The following is a 17,633-nucleotide window of genomic DNA, read 5'->3' as shown; positions in this document are numbered from 1 at the left end:
TATACAAGGGTATTTTAAAAAGTTCATGAAAAATGAAATTAGAAGATAAGGTTATTTTGGTGCAAAAATTTTTGAAATGCTTACATAATTCTTTTTTTTCCTTAATTTTTCTTTCTTTTTTTATTTGAAAGAAACACACACACACACACATACATATACACACCACAGGTTCAAGTCCCACAACAACTAGGCTGGGCCAGGCCAAAACCAGGTACCTAGAACTCAGTCTGGATTTTCCTTCATAGGTGGCTTGGACCCAAATATTTTTTTAAAAGATTTTATTTATTTGAGAGGTAGGGTTACAAAAAGAGAGAGGGAGAGACGGAGAGAAAGGTCTTCCATCCACTAGTTAACTCCCAAAATAGCTGCAATGGCTGGAACTGCACCGATCCAAAGCCAGGGGCCAGGAGCTTCTTCTGGTCGCCTACGTGGGTTCAGGGGTCCAAGCACTTGCGCCATCTTTTGCTGCTTTCCCAGGCCATAGCAGAGAGCTGGATTGGAAGAGAAGCAGCCAGGACTTGAGCTGGTGCCCATATGGGATGCCAGCACCACAGGTAGAGGATTAACCTACTGCACCGCAGTGCCAGCCCCAGGACCCAAGTATTTCAGCCATCACCTGCTGCCTGCCAGGGTATACGTATCAAGAAGCTCAGTTAGAAATAGAACCAGGAATTGAACCCAAGGATTTGAACCTAGGACTCTGTTATGGCATGTGGGCATCCCAAGTGATGTCTTAATTGTCCAGATGCCCATTCCCATCCAGTTTTTTATTAGTATATATTTTCCAGAAACTTTTGGAAGAACTCTTGTTTTGCTTTTAGTATAATAGCAAATAATGCAAATACTAAAGTACCATAATGTTGCTTGATGGTGGATATACTCCTGAAGTCTGTGTTATCAACTTTGAAAAATTTTCTTATTGCTGAAACCCAAATCTACTTTAGCAGTGTAGCTAGATTGCTAATTTTTCTTTCTATAAATTTTATCTCATCAATCCAAGACTAAACAGCATCTAACTTTACTTGTTTCACACACATTTATCACATTTGCAAAAAAAAAAAAAAATTCCAGCCTCAACTAGGTAAAAATAGTTCAAATTTACTACACCCTCTAAGTTCAATGAAAGCAAATATTGAGTCAACAGTATTTATCCTCTTATTTAAGAAAGCACCAAAAGAAAATTCATGAAGAATGTAGTATCAAGGCTTGGCTCTGTTTATTAGAGGCTTAATTATATCTAATATTTTGAAAACCAAAGGAAGGAATAGAGTAATCAACATGGTTCCAGCTGGGTAAAATGATTGGATCTATTCCAGGGTGAAAAATTTCTCATAGCCGTAAGACCAGTAAGTAGAATTTTTGAACATTTAAAGTGATCTTAGATAGTTTAAAGTCAGAAGTCAATTATAATATTAAATATAGTGAAAAGTAGAACGATGATATTTTCTAAGATGATAAATGATTAATTGCTACTTCTCTGGGTGATTATTATAAACCTGTCATTAAATACATCTTGTTATATGGAAAATGATATTCCAAAACACATGTGTATACTATAAAATATTTCACTCCTGTCAAAATTTTGTAACTTCTGGTTGGACACTGAGCTGCAATGAAGGGCACAAAAATATGCTTCTTCAGACATTTTTCCCATTGATTTACCTTCTTAAAAGGAATACCTCTAGGATAGCTTCTAAACACAGCAGAATTGGTTTTCTAGAGGCATATTTTCCCCCCAAGATGTATGACTTGGAAATATATTCTTAGAATACACAGATAATAGTGAACCAGAGAGAGGAATATAGTTGACAGAATAGAAAATTGTTTTGTTTCTATTTCCCTCTTTTGCTATGAGTTTGGGATATTTAAGGTCTTTTAAGCACTTCCGTGGGACAAAAGCACCTAGTTTCCCTCAATATACAACAGGACAGAAAAAAAATAACATCAATGATAAGTGTGCAGATACTTCTGAGAAACCAAACACATTCCTGCTCATATTCAAATATGGTTCGATGGGATTGCACACTTTTTTGTTTTTTTTTTATTTAATTTTTTAAAATTGTGATGATACATAGCAATGTTTAAATCTTAGTCATTTTTTAATGTAAGTTCATCTGTGTTAAATACATTCACAGTGTTATGAAATTAAGCTCCAGAAATGTTTTCATCTTGTAATTCAACAACTCCCTCTACACTCCTCCCCAAGCCCAGGGCAGCCAGCATTCTGTTCTCTGTGTCTATGAGTTTGAGTACTTAAAGCACCTCATGAAATGGCATCAGATTGAATTTTTCTTGAGCTGTTTCCACCTCTTGGCTATTGTGAATAATGCTGTTGTGAACATGTGTATGCAAATATGTCTTCAGGATACTGCTTTTAATTCTCTGAGTTATATAATGAGAAGTGGAATTGCTATATCATAAATTGCTTTGCTTTTAATTTTGTGAGTAATGGACATGATTTAACTGGATAAAACTAGGCTGTATTTATTTTTCTTATTCTTTTTGTTTGCTTGTTTGTTTAGCACATTCTTAACCCCATGATTCTATAGTGAGAAAGATAGATCAAATAGGTCCAAAGGTTTTATGAAATTTTAAGAGAACAATAAACGCAAATGATAGAAAATAGTTCTTTATAATGAAATGAGTGCAAATGTCAACTAGATAAATATGTATGCAGAATGTTTTCTTGAAGTAAGTTGATTTGGTTGGCTATTTCTTGTAAATATATAAGATAATGTAACTAATCTGTTTCTCACTCTTTCCCCCTTTTGGAAAGCTGTCTCAACTTCGAAACCTGACCAAACTTCTTTGTCAGTCTGAAACTTTCAATTCAATAGAAAAATCGTGCCCGCTGTCTAATATGAGCTTTGGGAGCCTCTGTGAAGAGAGTGCGTTTCATGTGCAACTCCTCGAAGCAGCAGAGCTGGGCACTGAAATAGCAACCAGCTTACTGTACCATGACAATATCTTATCTAAGAAACTGAGGGATTTGCTGACTGGGGATCCAAGCAAAATTAACTTAAATATGGATCAGTAAGTTTTTCCTTTGTCTTTTTCCTTGGTGAAATCCCTTCTCAAAATATTGTCATGCCTAGTTGAACTTCTCTTTTGTTTTGTTCCAGGTTCCTAGAAGAGGCATTGCAAATGAATTACTTGGAAAATATCACTCAGCTAATGCCGACCATTGAAGCCATGCTGCATGTCAACAACAGTGCAGATGCTTCTGAAAAACCAGGTGTTTCCCCATTCATATTTTAAATGCTGTCTTATTAGCATTCATGTGATTTTCATGCAGCGGTTTAAGGAATGCTTTCTGTGGTTCCCAATAAACCTGCTTTGCTATCTGCCCTCAGAACAGGAGAAAACTGAAGCTTTCAAATATGGTTACTTGTCTAAAGTAAACATACCTAAAGCCAGCGGAGAATGAAACAGGGAAATTGTTTTCACAGCAAAAAGATCTTCAAAAATTAACTAGTTAGACCATTTGCCTTTTGTTTCACGGATATATTAAAGTATATTAGGTAGTTGGCTACATGAGGAAGGATGAAATTTGCTTCTGTGAGAACAACCTGATTAAAAGATTGAAAGGATGCACTGCTGTCTACTAAAATCTCTAGTCAGAACTTTCTATTAGTATTCTGAGCAGGGTGCTTCATGCAATACATTTCTTCTCTGCATAATATCTCAATACTGAAAAGAAAGACATTCACAAATGTGGCCAACAGGCAGTCACAAAATTGGAATGGCACTAAGTCCAAAAATAAAGAAGGTATACTTGCATGAGGGATACTTACTAAAATAATTTGAAAGGCATTTGCACAACAGAGAGTACAATCTACTAAATAAAATAAAATAAAAATATAGTTTACTGCAGCTTAAATGACTCAGCAATGAAGTACTTAAAATCAGTGTCCTAAAAGAGTTTGGAGTTAAACACATTCTATTAAAAGATGAGAAATTACAGCAAAAACCCTTTTATAAACTGTAGCGTACTGGGAAAAGCTAAGGAAAAATGTTTTGTGTTCATTATATTGTAGATTTATCAAAACATGTCCTAAGTTGACAATATTATAAGATCCTCACTCAAAAAGCATTTTGAATTGGTGTGATGTTTTAAACCAAGTGAAGAGATATGTATTTAGTGTATTATATGATAAAGTCTGTGAGAAAACCATTTTTTCCTTAAGTCAACCTTGCTTTATAGACAGCTCAGGAAAACCTATAACCCAGAACAATCTGTTACTTTGGCTTAATGATATCATAGTAAGAACAACTCCAAATTAGATAGAAATAGATCCTAAAGATGCAAAGTTTGCCCAAACTGGGAGACCTCTGTTTCCACCAAGGCAATATTTTCTAGTCTAGATGACTTCTCCATGTTAGTAGGACAAAAAGGAATGGCATTACAGCCAATAATGTGAGTTTTCTTGTGTGTGTGTTTTCTTTCAGGTCAGCTAATAGAAATGTTTAGAAATATTGAAGAGCTGAAAGAAGAACTGAAGCAAACAACAGGAATGTCCAACAGCAGCATCAACAAGTTGCTAGCTATTCCTATCCCTGATAACAGAGCTGAGGTGGGGTGCCATGTATTTGTACATCTGTGCAGATTTTTGTCTTTTAAAAATTTTTATCAGACTATGTATTTTATAGGTACAATTCTTTTTTAAAATTTTATTTAAGGTATACAAATCATGTATTCCATATATGCAGATTCAGGAACATACCCTACCGCCTGCCTATGCTCCCACTCTTCTTCCTCCTCCCTCTCCTATTCCTACTCTTAATTTTAACGAAGATCAATTTTCAGTTTACTTTATACTCATAAGATTAACCCTATACTAAGTAAAGAGTTCAACAAATAGCATGAAGAAGAAAACACTGTTCCTCAACAGTTAAGATAAGGGCTTTAAACAATCATCAAATCTCAAAGTGTCAATTTCACTCCTATGCATTATCTTTTAGGTACTCTATTAGTTACCACAGATCAGGGAAAACATGTGGTATTTGTGTTTCTAGGACTGGCTTATTTCATTAACTATAACGGTTTCCAGTTGCATCCATTTTGTTTCAAAAGACAGGATTTCATTTTTTTTTTTTGCCACTGTGTAGTATTCCACAGTGTGTATAAACAATAATTTCTTTTTTAAAAAGATTTATTTATTTATTTGAAAGTCAGAGTTACACAGAGAGAGAAGGAGAGGCAGAGAGAGAGAGGTCATAGCAGAGAGCTGGATGGGAAGAGAGCTGGATGGCCGGAATTCGAACCAGTGCCCATATAGGTTGCTGGCACTGCAGACGGTGGCTTTACCCATTAAGCCATAGTGCCAGCCTCTAAACCATAATTTCTTTATCCAGTCATCAGTTGATGGGCATCTGGGTTGATTCCATGTCTTAGCTATTGTGAGTTGAGCTGCAATAGCACATAACATTGTTGAGTGCTTCTTAGTAAGAAGTTTCATGTAAATCTGGTGAATTTTCCATGAAAATTGTAAAGGAACCTAATTTTTATTACTTTTATATTCTTTATGTATTTGGAGAGAGGGAGAGAGAAAGAGAAAGAAGGTGTGTGTGTGAGAGAGAGAGAGAGATCCCATTGGCTGGTGCACTCCCTAAATGCAGATCAAAGCAGAGAGCTAGGAACTCAATCCAGGTTTCCCACATGGAGAGATAGGACCCAGCTACTTTAATCATCGTCTGATTCTTCTGATGGTGTGCATTAGTGGGAAGCTGGTCAGAAGTCTATGTTATGAATTGAACCCAGGTACTCTAATATGAGGTATAGATACCCCAAGTGGCACTTTAATTGCTATATCAAATGCTCACCCCCAAATTTTATTTTTAATTGATACCTAGTAATGAAACATTTATGAAGTGTAATGTGATGATTTGAAGCTTGTATACAATATGTAGTTATCAAATCAGGGCAATTAACATTTCCATCTCCACAAAACACGGTCATTTCTCTGTATTTGGAGACTTTGACCTCCTCTTATTTAGTTTTTAAATATGTATATGTTGTTGGAAATTATGGTCATCCTACTGTGCTATAGACATTAGAACTTACCCCTTCTATCTAACTGTATTTTGGTGGCCATTATCCAATCTAACTTTATCTCTCCTCATCCCTACCCCTAACTAGAGGCTTCATTCTTGTTCAAAGATAGAAGAGAAATTCCAAAGCAAGAATATTATTCCTTTCCCATTATTTTTCCTCCCCCCACTCCCCTGACCCCTTGCCTTCTTTTTTCTTTCCTTTACCTCCAGATAACTTTCTTGAACACTCAGTGCCATCAATAAAGAATTATATGCATTATCATGATCAGATTCTCTACAGTAACTATGCCCCTATCAAAATGGTATTGATTGAAGTCAAACATCAGTTAACTAATTGGGGAAAACTGCATGGAAACCATTTACTACTTGTTGAAACAAAAACAAAATTGGATATTCATTTTACTTTTTAGAAGTCCTGTGATAAGGCATAGTATATAAAATAGGTATGGCCAAGGGAAATACGGGTAAGTTTTTGACTGTAGTAAACACTTTTTGGTGTGAAAATCAGTAATGTCATTTCCTCCTAGGCTGATAATGGGGTTTTCTACTGGAAATGTCTTATGCCTATCCCTCTTCCAAGTCCATTGTCTGGAAGTGTCACAGAAATTTTCGAAAAGGGCTGCAGAGTTTAAGGTTTCCTTCATTCAAAATGTACATGTGACAGAGTGTGTCATTTCTAAGCACAGCCCAATTATTCTCCAATATGAGATAAAGTTTATAAAGAGCTTTGAAGGCTTCCTTTGGAAAATGTCTGTTTACTCTTGTCATTTTAATTGGTTCCCCCATACAAAAATTAAAACTGCTCTGCCTTCACGTTTCTTACTCTTGTGCTAGCAAAAATTGTTTGTTCGCCTTTTTTTTCTGATCTCACATTTTGCTTATTTGATTCTAAGAACAGCAATTAGGTTTTTGGTTTCTGAAGAGCACGTCTGTTTTAGCAAGTGAAAACACCTAAATGGAGAGTGTACAGTCTTACTACTTTTAAGAAAAAATAAGAAAAGAATTTCTACCTTGAATTTCATAAGCTTTTTTCTTTATTTCAACTTGGTAGAAATAGAGATAACATCTTATTTCCCATAGTCATACATCACTCTCTGTATAAGCATCCGTATCCATGATGGGTGATTCACATTATTGTGTGATTCTGGCCTTTCTTTCTTTCTTTTTTTTTTAATCTTTGGACCCACAGTATATTGTATAAGATAATATTGAATGACCATTAAAATGAACATGAGAGAGAGAAACACTCCCATTTTCTGGTACATTCCACAAATATATCCAAAAACTGAAGCTGGCTGAATCCCAAAGTCAGGGGCCAAAAACTCAATGCATGTTTCCCACATGAGAAGCAAAAACTCAATTCCTTGAGCTATCACCACTGCCTCTTAGGGTCTGCATTAGCAAGAAATTGGTCAGAAACTAATGCCAAGAACTGAAACCAGCCACCCTGATTTGGTACATGGGTGTCTTAACTGCTAAGCTAAATGCCCACTCCAGAGAGTAAAATTTTAAAGGCAGTTTGAATATTAAACTAGTATTTTCACCAAACTCACTCCAAACCCATTTTCTTTCTTGGTCTATCATTCATGCAGTATTCAAGCAAGATTTCAAGGGAAAACACACTGGCCGCACCATCTCTTTTTTTCTACCTTATTTCTTAACCTTTCCGGTGAACTATGCGCTCTCCACAGTTTTGTTAATAGTAATTAGTGCTTTAAATAAAAAAAGTTATTGATTCTTGAAGATAATTTGTACTATTTAAAAGTTTAGAGTATGCAAAAATCCTCTGAAATGGACATATGACCCTCAAATGATTCAAAACTGAAATATTTTTCTTCCTTCAACTTTCAGATTATTTCTCAAGTGTTCTGGTTGCATTCTTGCGAGACTAATACTACCAATCCCAAACTAGAAGATGCAATGAAGGAATTCTGTAGCCTGCCTCTTCCCGAGAGAGCCCATCAGTCTTACCTCATCGGACTCACTCTCCTGCACTACCTGGACATTTACAACTTCGCATACAAGGCAAGTTTCTGTAGGTGAAATACGTTTATGTTCATGGTTTAGTACAAAAATATTTAATTACACATCTATGCCTTCTGATTCTATAAAGAATAGATTCATTTATACAGCTTTTGGAATTATAGCATTATTTTAGAGCTAAATGGGGCCTCAGAGATCATATATTGCAAATTTGCACATTTTATAGATGAGAAAACTGACATTATTGCCTTATTAACTCCATGTGCATACAAACCAGGAATTAATTTAATATATATTGTTATTAGAGTGTGGAATACAAACACTGTAATGTTTTATTTACAGTGAATAGGCATTAATTTGGTAGGATAAAAAAATAAAGATTAGATTAAAGTGTCTTTAAGTTAAAAATAGTTTTTAGAGGTTTCAAAATAAAGTTTGTGTTTACCTCATCAATTTAAATAGATACTACCATTACTTTTCCAGTAGAACAAAACAAATGGACATTATTAGGATATAGTAAAGTCAGCAGTGACTCTTGCAATAAACAGATGCTGTATAAATGCTTTTTAATAAACAAGTAAAGGGAAATACAAATAAAGAAAAATAAAACACCAATGTTCACCCAAATCTATAACTGGATTAAAGATATTTACATGTCCTTAAAAACACTGAAAAAATGTTTTTTTTTTAAAGTAAGAAAAATCCGAAACAGCATGGCTGAATTATGCTGCTGAGATATTAAAGTGAAGAGGCTGAAAATTTTTAAGAGTAGTTTCAAATTATCCCATCTTAAGTCGTCATCATTATCTCACATTTTTATTTCTGCAATTATCTCCTAACTGGTCTTCCTTCCTCCACATTAGTCCCCCACTGCCCTGGTCACCACAAGCAGCCACAGTGATCCTTTGAAAATTCAAGTCACATTGTGTCACCTTTCTGCTCAGAACCTTTCTTTTAGTGGTTCCCCATTTTATCCAAGGAAACCTGAAATCCTACAAGGGCCCTTTGATTATGTAATTACGCCCCATCTCTAAAACACCTTTTCACACTTACTTTCTTCCTGGGCCCAGTGCTGCTTTTGGCACCACTGCACAGGGCACCCTTCTCATGGCCTTCCACTCGTCACTCACCACTGACCTGCTCAGTAAGCCCCACCCTGTCGGCCCTACAGCACTCCCAAACCTCCTTCTCTGTTTTTGTGTTTTCTATTACATTTTCAGAATATGCTATATTTTATTAAGGTTTTTTGTGTTTTAAGTTTATTTTCTGTCTACGCTGGCTAGTATGAAAACCTCATAAAGGCCCCTTGATTCATTGAAATATTTGTAGTGAGAATGTTCAAAATCTCTTCTGTTAGCAATTTTGAAATACAATCCAGGATTAACAGTGGTCATTATGCTCTGCAATAGATCTCTGAGACTTATGCTCCTGTGTGACTGGTGTTCTGCACCCTGTAACCACCATTTCCTCTTTCCTTATCCTTTCCACCAAGCCTCTGGTCATGCCATTCTACTGTTTTTGTGAGTTCAACTTTTTCAGATTCCACTTATAAAGTAGATCGTGCAGCATTTGCCTTGATGTGCCTGGTTTATTTCATTTAGCATAATATACTCCAGGTTCACCTATGTTGTTGCAAATGAAGATTTTCCTTCCTGTTAAAGGCGATAGAGTATTACATTATAGACATATACCACATTTTAGTTGAACTCACTCTACCTTTACAGGTTTCCCATATATCCAAAAGTAAAAATAATATCCAAAAAGTTTGTTTGTCCCATTTATGTTTATCTGTTCTTTCTATTAAATCAAAAATTTCCTTAGTTTTTGAGATAATGCCAACTTGTGCATCAATATATATCAATTGTCTTACCCATGCTAGAAACATAACATTGTCTAAGTTAATTATTTTGTTGAATAAGTGAATGAATAAAAGGATCAAATTACTTTGAAACTTTTTTTTTAAGATTTATTTGATTTATTTGAAAGACAGAGTTAGAGAGAGGTAGAGACAGAGAGAGGTCTTCTATCCACTGGTTCACTCTCCAAATGGCCACAGCTGAGTTATCCAATGCCACGATCCAGGAGCTTCTTCTGGATCTCCCACGTGGGTACAGGGGCCCAAGGATCTCATCCATCCTCTGCTGCTTTCCCAGGTGCTTTAGCAGAGAAGTGGAACAGCCAGGATTCAAACCGGTGCCCATATTGCAGGCCATGGTTTTAACTCGCTGCACCACAGTGCTGTCTACTTTCAAACTTTAAAACATTTTCCATATTTCTTTCTTTGGTACAGAAATATTATAGGATTAAATTATTAAGACAAAAATCACTGAACTTTTTGTCAGAGTTTTTCTGATCTTTAGGAACATATATGATGTCAGAGTAATAGTACATATATAAGCAGGGCTGCGGCAGAGGCCAGGAGGGAAGGGAGGGCCCAGCGAGAGCCATCCCAGGGGAGAGCAGGCAAAGTCTGGCACTGGTGCTGGGCTCCGGAGAGGTGCATCAGCCTGCCTTCCCTTAACGTGAGCAGGCTGCAGAGGTCTGGGGAGACGCGGAGTGAGAAGGTAAGGTGAGGGACAGGTGTTTGGTGCAGGAGTTAAGACAGGCTTGGGACACCCACATCCCACTCCAGAGTGCTGGGTTCCGGTCCCAGCTCCACTCTCCACTCTGGGTTCCTGCTCATGCACACCCCAGGAGGCAGTGATGGCTCAAGCACTTGGGGCCCTGGCACCCACCCACCTGGGACACCCGGGTGGAGTCCCAGGCTCTGTCCTGCCTTTGACCTGGCCCAGCCCTGGCTGTCTAGGGAGTGAACCAGCAATGAGAGATCTCTCTTTGTCTCTTTGCCTTTCAAATAAAATAAATATATAAATACACTTTTTGGGCAGGCATCCCATATGGACACCGGGTTCTAGTCCCAGTTGCTCCTCTTCCAGTCCAGCTCTCTTCTGTGGCCCGGGAAGGCAGTGGAGGATGGCCCAAGTGCTTGGGCCCCTGAACCTGCATGGGAGACCAGGAGGAAGTACCTGGCTCCTGGCTTTGGATCGGTGTAGCTCCGGCCGTAGTGGCCATTTGTGGGGGTGGTGAATCAACGGAAGGAAGACCTTTCTTTCTGTCTCTCTCTCTCACACACTGTCTAACTCTGTCAAATAAAAAAAACATATACACTTTAAAAAAATAGTACATATATAAAGGAAGAATTCCATAATTGACATTTGCCTTTTTGCCTTTAAAAGAATTTTTGCAGCTTACTTGAGGTATACTTCATATACTACAAATTTACTCACTTTAAGTGTATAATTAAATTACTTATTTTAGTAAAAGAAAAATAGAAAACTATGCAACTATTACCACAATCTAATTCTAGAACATTTCTATCACCCCAAAAACGAAACCTTGAGTCCATCTGCAACGAGTGCTCATTCCAGCCTCTAGCCCAGGCAACCTCTAATCTATTTCCTTTATTTGTAGATTTGCTTTTTGAAGAATTATCTAGAAACTACATCAGCCCTTGTGTCTGACTTCTTTATTTAATGTTTCTGAGTTTACATATATATATATATGTATATATATATATATTATAACATGTCAGAATCTCATTTCCTTTTATTGTGAAGTAGTATTACCTTTTAAGCAAATATTTAGTTACTCATTTATTAGGGTTATTTTTACTTTTTGGATATGATAAATAATGCTGCTATGAACAATGCATATGAAGCTTTGTGTGGACATATGTCTTCACTTCTTATAAGCAAGTATCTAGGAATAGAATTGTCAGGTTGTATAGTAAGTTTATGTTAACTATTTAATAAACTTTTCAAAGTGATTATACCTTTTTATATTCATATCAACAATGTATGAGGGTTTCTCTACATCAATCATTTATTTTTATTCTGTTAGGTGTTTTTCCCTAGAGAAGATCAAAAACCTGTGGAAAAAATGATAGAACTCTTCATAAGACTGAAAGAAATTCTCAATCAGATGGCTTCTGGCACACATCCGTGGCTAGACAAAATAAGATCCCTGAGACAAATGCATCTGTCCAGAAGTGTCCCGTTAACACAGGTAGAAAAGTTACCCAGTAATATTTTTGCTGAAAAATTTCTTCTTTCATATTCACTTTTAAGATCAGTTGTAATTCAGGGGCAGCCGAAATAGCTCAGTTGGGAGAGCGTTAGACTGAAGATCAGTTGTAATTCATTCAGCTACCAATTTAACATCTTGGAAAAAATTACCTATTAAAAAACTCTTCTACTCTTGCAACATTTTTGGCCACTGAAATTGGTGAAGCTTAGCATTCTGCATTTATATTGGGGATACATATTTTAAAGGAATCATGAAAGCTACAGATTTTTATCTCCAAATATTATCAAATTTTCTTCCTATATTTTAGTAGTATCTATAACTCCCATAATGTGAATAAATTATGGATTTTTTATCTTACAGTCCATGTACAGAAGCAACAGAATGAGTACACCACAAGGATCATTTACTACCATCTCCCAAGCCTTGTGTTCCCAAGGAATTACCACTGATTATTTAACTGCCATGCTGCCCTCTTCCCAGAAGCCAAAAGGCAATCACACCAAGGATTTTTTGACTTACAAATTAAGTAAAGAACAAATTGCTTCGAAGTATGGAATTCCCATACATACCAGTGAGTATACTTCAAAATAAGCTCGATCATTTTTCTTAATGATTACAAGAACATTGTCTATTCTATCTTACCATTTCATGATAAATGAAGTAATATTTTTTTACCAAGAATAAAAATAGAAAATAGTTGTACAGCCCTTGCCACATGCCAGGCATATTTTATAAATTAACTCATGTGCTCTTCACAGCAACCCTTTGAGTTAAGTTCCATAGTACATCCATCTTAGTAAGAGGAAAAGAGACACACACAGGTAAAGTAACTTGGCACAATCACCAACTCGAGAGTATAGCCTTAGAGCTGTCATTTAAATCCAGACAGTATGCTGGGAAGCCTATCCTCTTAACCACAATACTATATAGTCATGAGTCCTTTAACAATAGGGATATGTTCAATAAACATGTGCTTAGACGATTATGTCATTGTGCAAACACAATAGAGTGTATTTACATAAACTAAGGAAGCCATGACATCATTGGGTGGTATAATCTTATGGGATCATTCTTATCTATGCAAGCAGACATTGACAAAAACATTAAGTGGTGTATGACTATGTTTAGTATTTGTTAGTCTTAACTGCTATGCCTACTTTGCCAGTAGATAATTTTAAAAAACTTGCTTTGAATCTGTTTGGTCAATATTTTTTGCTTAGAAATTTATATCAGATATAGCAGAATCGCATGAATGCAGCAGGATTATAAGCATTTAGTGACACATCAAAGACATTAACTTACTCTATAAACTTTGAGATTAAAATGTGATTAGTAGAGCTCCTCCAAATATATGAGTGATTGGATTGACTAATTTATTCATCTTTTTACTCATTCAACAAACATTTATTGAACCACTCTTTTGTAACTGGTACTGTCCCAGTAGTAGATTTCCTTGCATTTTTAGAAAATTAAATGACAGAAATTGATATGGGTTAGTGATATGATCAATGACAGAAATAGGTTATGTTGGAAGCAATCTAGAAGAGATTTTTAATCTTAATGGTCTTATCTCATCTTGGAAAAGTTATCCACCACTTATCCTAGGCTTGCTTATTTCTTACCTCAAAAAGATTTGTTACTATTCTTTCTTACTTTGATACCAGACAGCTATATAGGAAGTGCTACATCAAGTGTTTAGGAGTAATAATAATAAGCTCATTTACCATGAGGAAATACACTTGAAATACATCTATTACATGGCTTTATTTCACTTTTTCTTCTCAGCACCGTTTTGCTTCTCCCTTTATAAAGACATCATTAATATGCCAGCTGGACCTGTGATTTGGGCTTTCCTGAAACCTATGTTGTTGGGAAGGATTTTATATGCCCCATATAACCCAATTACAAAGGCAATCATGGAAAAGGTATGACTAATATAATGTAAAGTTTTATTTTCAGCATTAAAGTGATTACTGAAGTAGTCAACTTCCAGACTTACTCTTGCTGACTTTGTTATCTTTGTATCTTACCTACTATCATTATTACTCTTGGTTTTCTGAAACTTTTAATTCTCAACTTCTGCCATTGATGTGTGTAAGCAGTGTAGAATGAGTTGCAGATGTTTGAAGAGAAATGAACCATGCTGACCTTTGAGAATGAGGTTAGTCAAAACAAGACTTTAGATTTTTCAATTTATCTCAAAAACTGTAAAAGTTTTCTAGAACTGACACATAACTTTCAAATAATGGCAACAACAAAAAAATAAGGTGGGCTCATTATTTAACTGGTTTAAACAAAACAATCCCTGAAGAATGGATTCTTCACTTCACATTTGGTTGTACAATTTAATATCTCATATAAAAGATGAGTATAGAGAAAGGCATCAACTATATTTCTCATCAACTTCATTTAGCCATAATAGCATTTCCCTCTCACTTTTTAAATTGGCCTTACATATTTGAATTACAAACCTAATGCTTTTAAAATTAGAGTGAAAAATGAAAAAAAAATCTGCTTTACAATTAATTACTTGGTCATTAAACTATAGTTTATGTGAACATAACATTTTAGGTCTGTATGAAAGTGGACAAGAAGCTAACAATGAATGTTCTTTAATTTTACTGCTTTGGATGCAACACCTTATTTGCTTTATTGACTATACATTTCTATGAAATTTCACACAAATGAAGTCATACACATGCTTATTTTCTAAGACACTCTTTTTTTTCCTTTTGTGCTTGGCTCTCACCTCTGCTTTTTCTCCTTTCTTCTTCCTATTCTTCACTTTAACATCTTGGTATTCAAAAATGCATATTTCTATAATTACATTCCTCTAATCCCTTATAGATTATTATACTGTACACATATTAATATACCAAGTTCTTGAGTCATATTTTGCACTATTAAAATGAGGTTTCATTACAATTATTTTCTACATATTGCTTTTTTTCACAAAAGAATACTTTGTAGAAATTTTTGTAACCTAAAAATACAGTTTAATTCATTATTTTTGAAGATTTCAATTTGTATTTTTGTAATATGGAATTCTCTTATTTAATCCTGAGTTGTTGGGCATTCACTTTGTTTTTAGTGTTTGCTTGTTTGGTTTTTGCTAATGCAAACAATGTGACCACAAATAATCTTGTGAATATAGTTTTGCATAGTGGTGTTTTTATTTCAAAGTAATGAATTTTCAGGATTGAGAGATTGAAGGATACTGTAGTTTATTTTGGTAGCTGTTGTCAGATTGCTTTCCACAAAAGATTATAACATATCTGTTCCCACCAGCATAGTATGAATATATACTTGAACTAGGGTATTTCTTTAGTGTTAAAATTAAGTGTGGGTAAAATGATGAAGTTGTGAGAACTCCAGAAGGCATGCGTTCATTTTGGCTGTAAATTCATTTTGGACTTGAAGCAAACCCTAAATTTTCCAAAATTTTTATAAATGATCTTAATCTTAGAAAAGCTGTCATTTAGAACTTTTGACCATGTGGAAAATTTCTTTTTTTTTTTCTTTTTTACTAACGCTACTATTTATAACTGTTTTTTTTTTAAGTTATGTAACAAAACAATGGTAAGATACTTTTTTTATAACACAGGAAAAATACTAATGGACTAGATTTCTTTTGTTTCTTTGTCTTTAAGTCTAATGTAACTCTGAGGCAGTTGGCGGAATTAAGAGAAAAGTCTCAGGAGTGGATGGATAAGTCGCCAATTTTCATGAATTCCTTCCACCTGTTAAACCAAGCAATTCCAATGCTCCAGGTAAGAGATAGCTTTGTCATTCACCATAGAAGGAATTATAATTTTTTGAGATTTTAATCTCCTTCATTATCTGAATGGGCAGGTAGTAACTTAGAATCCTTATTCAGCAGATTAAAACTGCCTCTTTTCCAGAGACCAGATGTGAGATAGGAGAAAGGATCTGTCACTCAACATTCTCTATCACCCTAACCTCTCCTATTGCAGTTCCTCAGTCTGTGGTTTAGAGATAAAACATTTTACAACTTAAACTTGTGATACATCTACTGAATCAGTTTTCCAAAAGTAAAATGTTAGAATAATATGTTTATATTATTCATTTCTCTCTTTTAAATTATGTTTTGCTACATTCACTGGACTAGAATTTCTAAAATACCAACATTCTGTAGAATTCTTTGGTTTATATATATGACATATATTACCAAATTATAAATTTATTTTAACATATTATGCAATGGTGTTCTCACCAAGTGTATGTCAAGCTCAAGGCCATATAAACCTTTGTCATATCTGGCAAAATTATTCTAACAGACTGACCCCTTCAAAATTTAGTCCTAATTAATCCTTATGCTCACTCTAGGTTAAAGGTCTGACAACTCTGAAATTCAATGAAGATTGGTTGAAAAGTGTGACTTACAATTCTTATAAAAGATTCAGGGTGTTCTGAAGATGCTGCAACTAGCATGGGGGAAATGTCCCCCAAAACAAAGCAATTGACAAGTAAAAGTCAAGCAGCAGAGTTAGCTTAGTTATGGATGGGAGAACTGAAATTTGGCAAGGCCGGCGCCGCGGCTCAATAGACTAATCCTCCACCTACGGCGCCGGCACACCGGGTTCTAGTCCCGGTTGGGGTGCCAGATTCTGTCCTGGTTGCCCCTCTTCCAGGCCAACTCTCTGCTGTGGCCCGGGAGTGCAGTGGAGGATGGCCCAAGTGCTTGGGCCCTGCACCAGCATGGGAGACCAGAGGAAGCACCTGGTTCCTGGATTTGGATCAGCGTGGTGGCCGGCCGCAGCGGCCATTGGGGGATGAACCAACGGAAAAGGAAGACCTTTCTCTCTCTCTCTCTCTCTCTCTCTCTCTCTCACTGTCCACTCTGCCTGTCAAAAAAAGAAAAGAAATTTGGCAACAATGATGATAACCAAAGAGAAGCCCTTGGAAAACTGATGAAGCCCTATAACTTTTAGGGAAAAAAAAAATCCTTCCTTATATCAAGAAGTTAAACATATGAATTGAATTAAGGCTGTTATATCACAAAATTGTCTTAACAATTGCATTGTAAAGATGCTTTACTCAATCTGTTTTCATTAACAATTAGTGTAGTTATAATTACAACCTAAATTTTATTAAAAAAAGACAAAATAAGTTTCTAAAATAGAATTAATCCATTTAATAAATATAAAATAGAAAAAAAAAAAACTTCTCCTTAAACATCTTCCCTGCAATTTACTATTACATTTTGGTTCTAATTTTAAGCATGCTCAGTTTAAATGAACTTTTGGAGTAAGTTTCAGAAAACAAAGCCTCCTTAGATAGTACTTTATTGACACATGTACTTCCCTAAATATAAGATTGCCCTGTTCTCCTAAATTTTTTTTTCTGTGAAGAGGAAAAATAAAGTTGCATACTATTTTAGTAAGGAATTTTTTTTTATCTAAAGTAGTGAGTTAAGAAAGGACAAGATTTTTATATAATTGCTCCAGAGTACAGTCATTTTCTAGAATCTCTGTAACCATGTTCATAAA

The 17,633-nt window shown here is 35.4% G+C and overlaps 1 protein-coding gene across 1 annotated transcript in view; it reads left to right on the top strand.

Moving 5' to 3' along the window:
• ABCA12 (ATP binding cassette subfamily A member 12) overlaps positions 1–17,633 on the top strand; it is a 183,908-nt gene that overhangs the window by 98,097 nt on the left and 68,178 nt on the right. Inside the window, exons 12-19 of the mRNA XM_062201848.1 lie at positions 2,777–3,033; positions 3,123–3,235; positions 4,450–4,574; positions 7,906–8,079; positions 11,938–12,102; positions 12,484–12,694; positions 13,909–14,048; positions 15,774–15,893. Coding sequence (XP_062057832.1) covers positions 2,777–3,033; positions 3,123–3,235; positions 4,450–4,574; positions 7,906–8,079; positions 11,938–12,102; positions 12,484–12,694; positions 13,909–14,048; positions 15,774–15,893 — 1,305 coding nt within the window. The remainder of the gene's footprint in view (positions 1–2,776; positions 3,034–3,122; positions 3,236–4,449; positions 4,575–7,905; positions 8,080–11,937; positions 12,103–12,483; positions 12,695–13,908; positions 14,049–15,773; positions 15,894–17,633) is intronic.

This window comes from Lepus europaeus, chromosome 1 (assembly GCF_033115175.1).
Source record: "Lepus europaeus isolate LE1 chromosome 1, mLepTim1.pri, whole genome shotgun sequence".
NCBI classification, from domain to species: Eukaryota; Metazoa; Chordata; class Mammalia; order Lagomorpha; family Leporidae; genus Lepus; species Lepus europaeus.
Note: the sequence above shows the minus strand (reverse complement) of the source record. Positions and strands in the feature narration are given on the sequence as shown.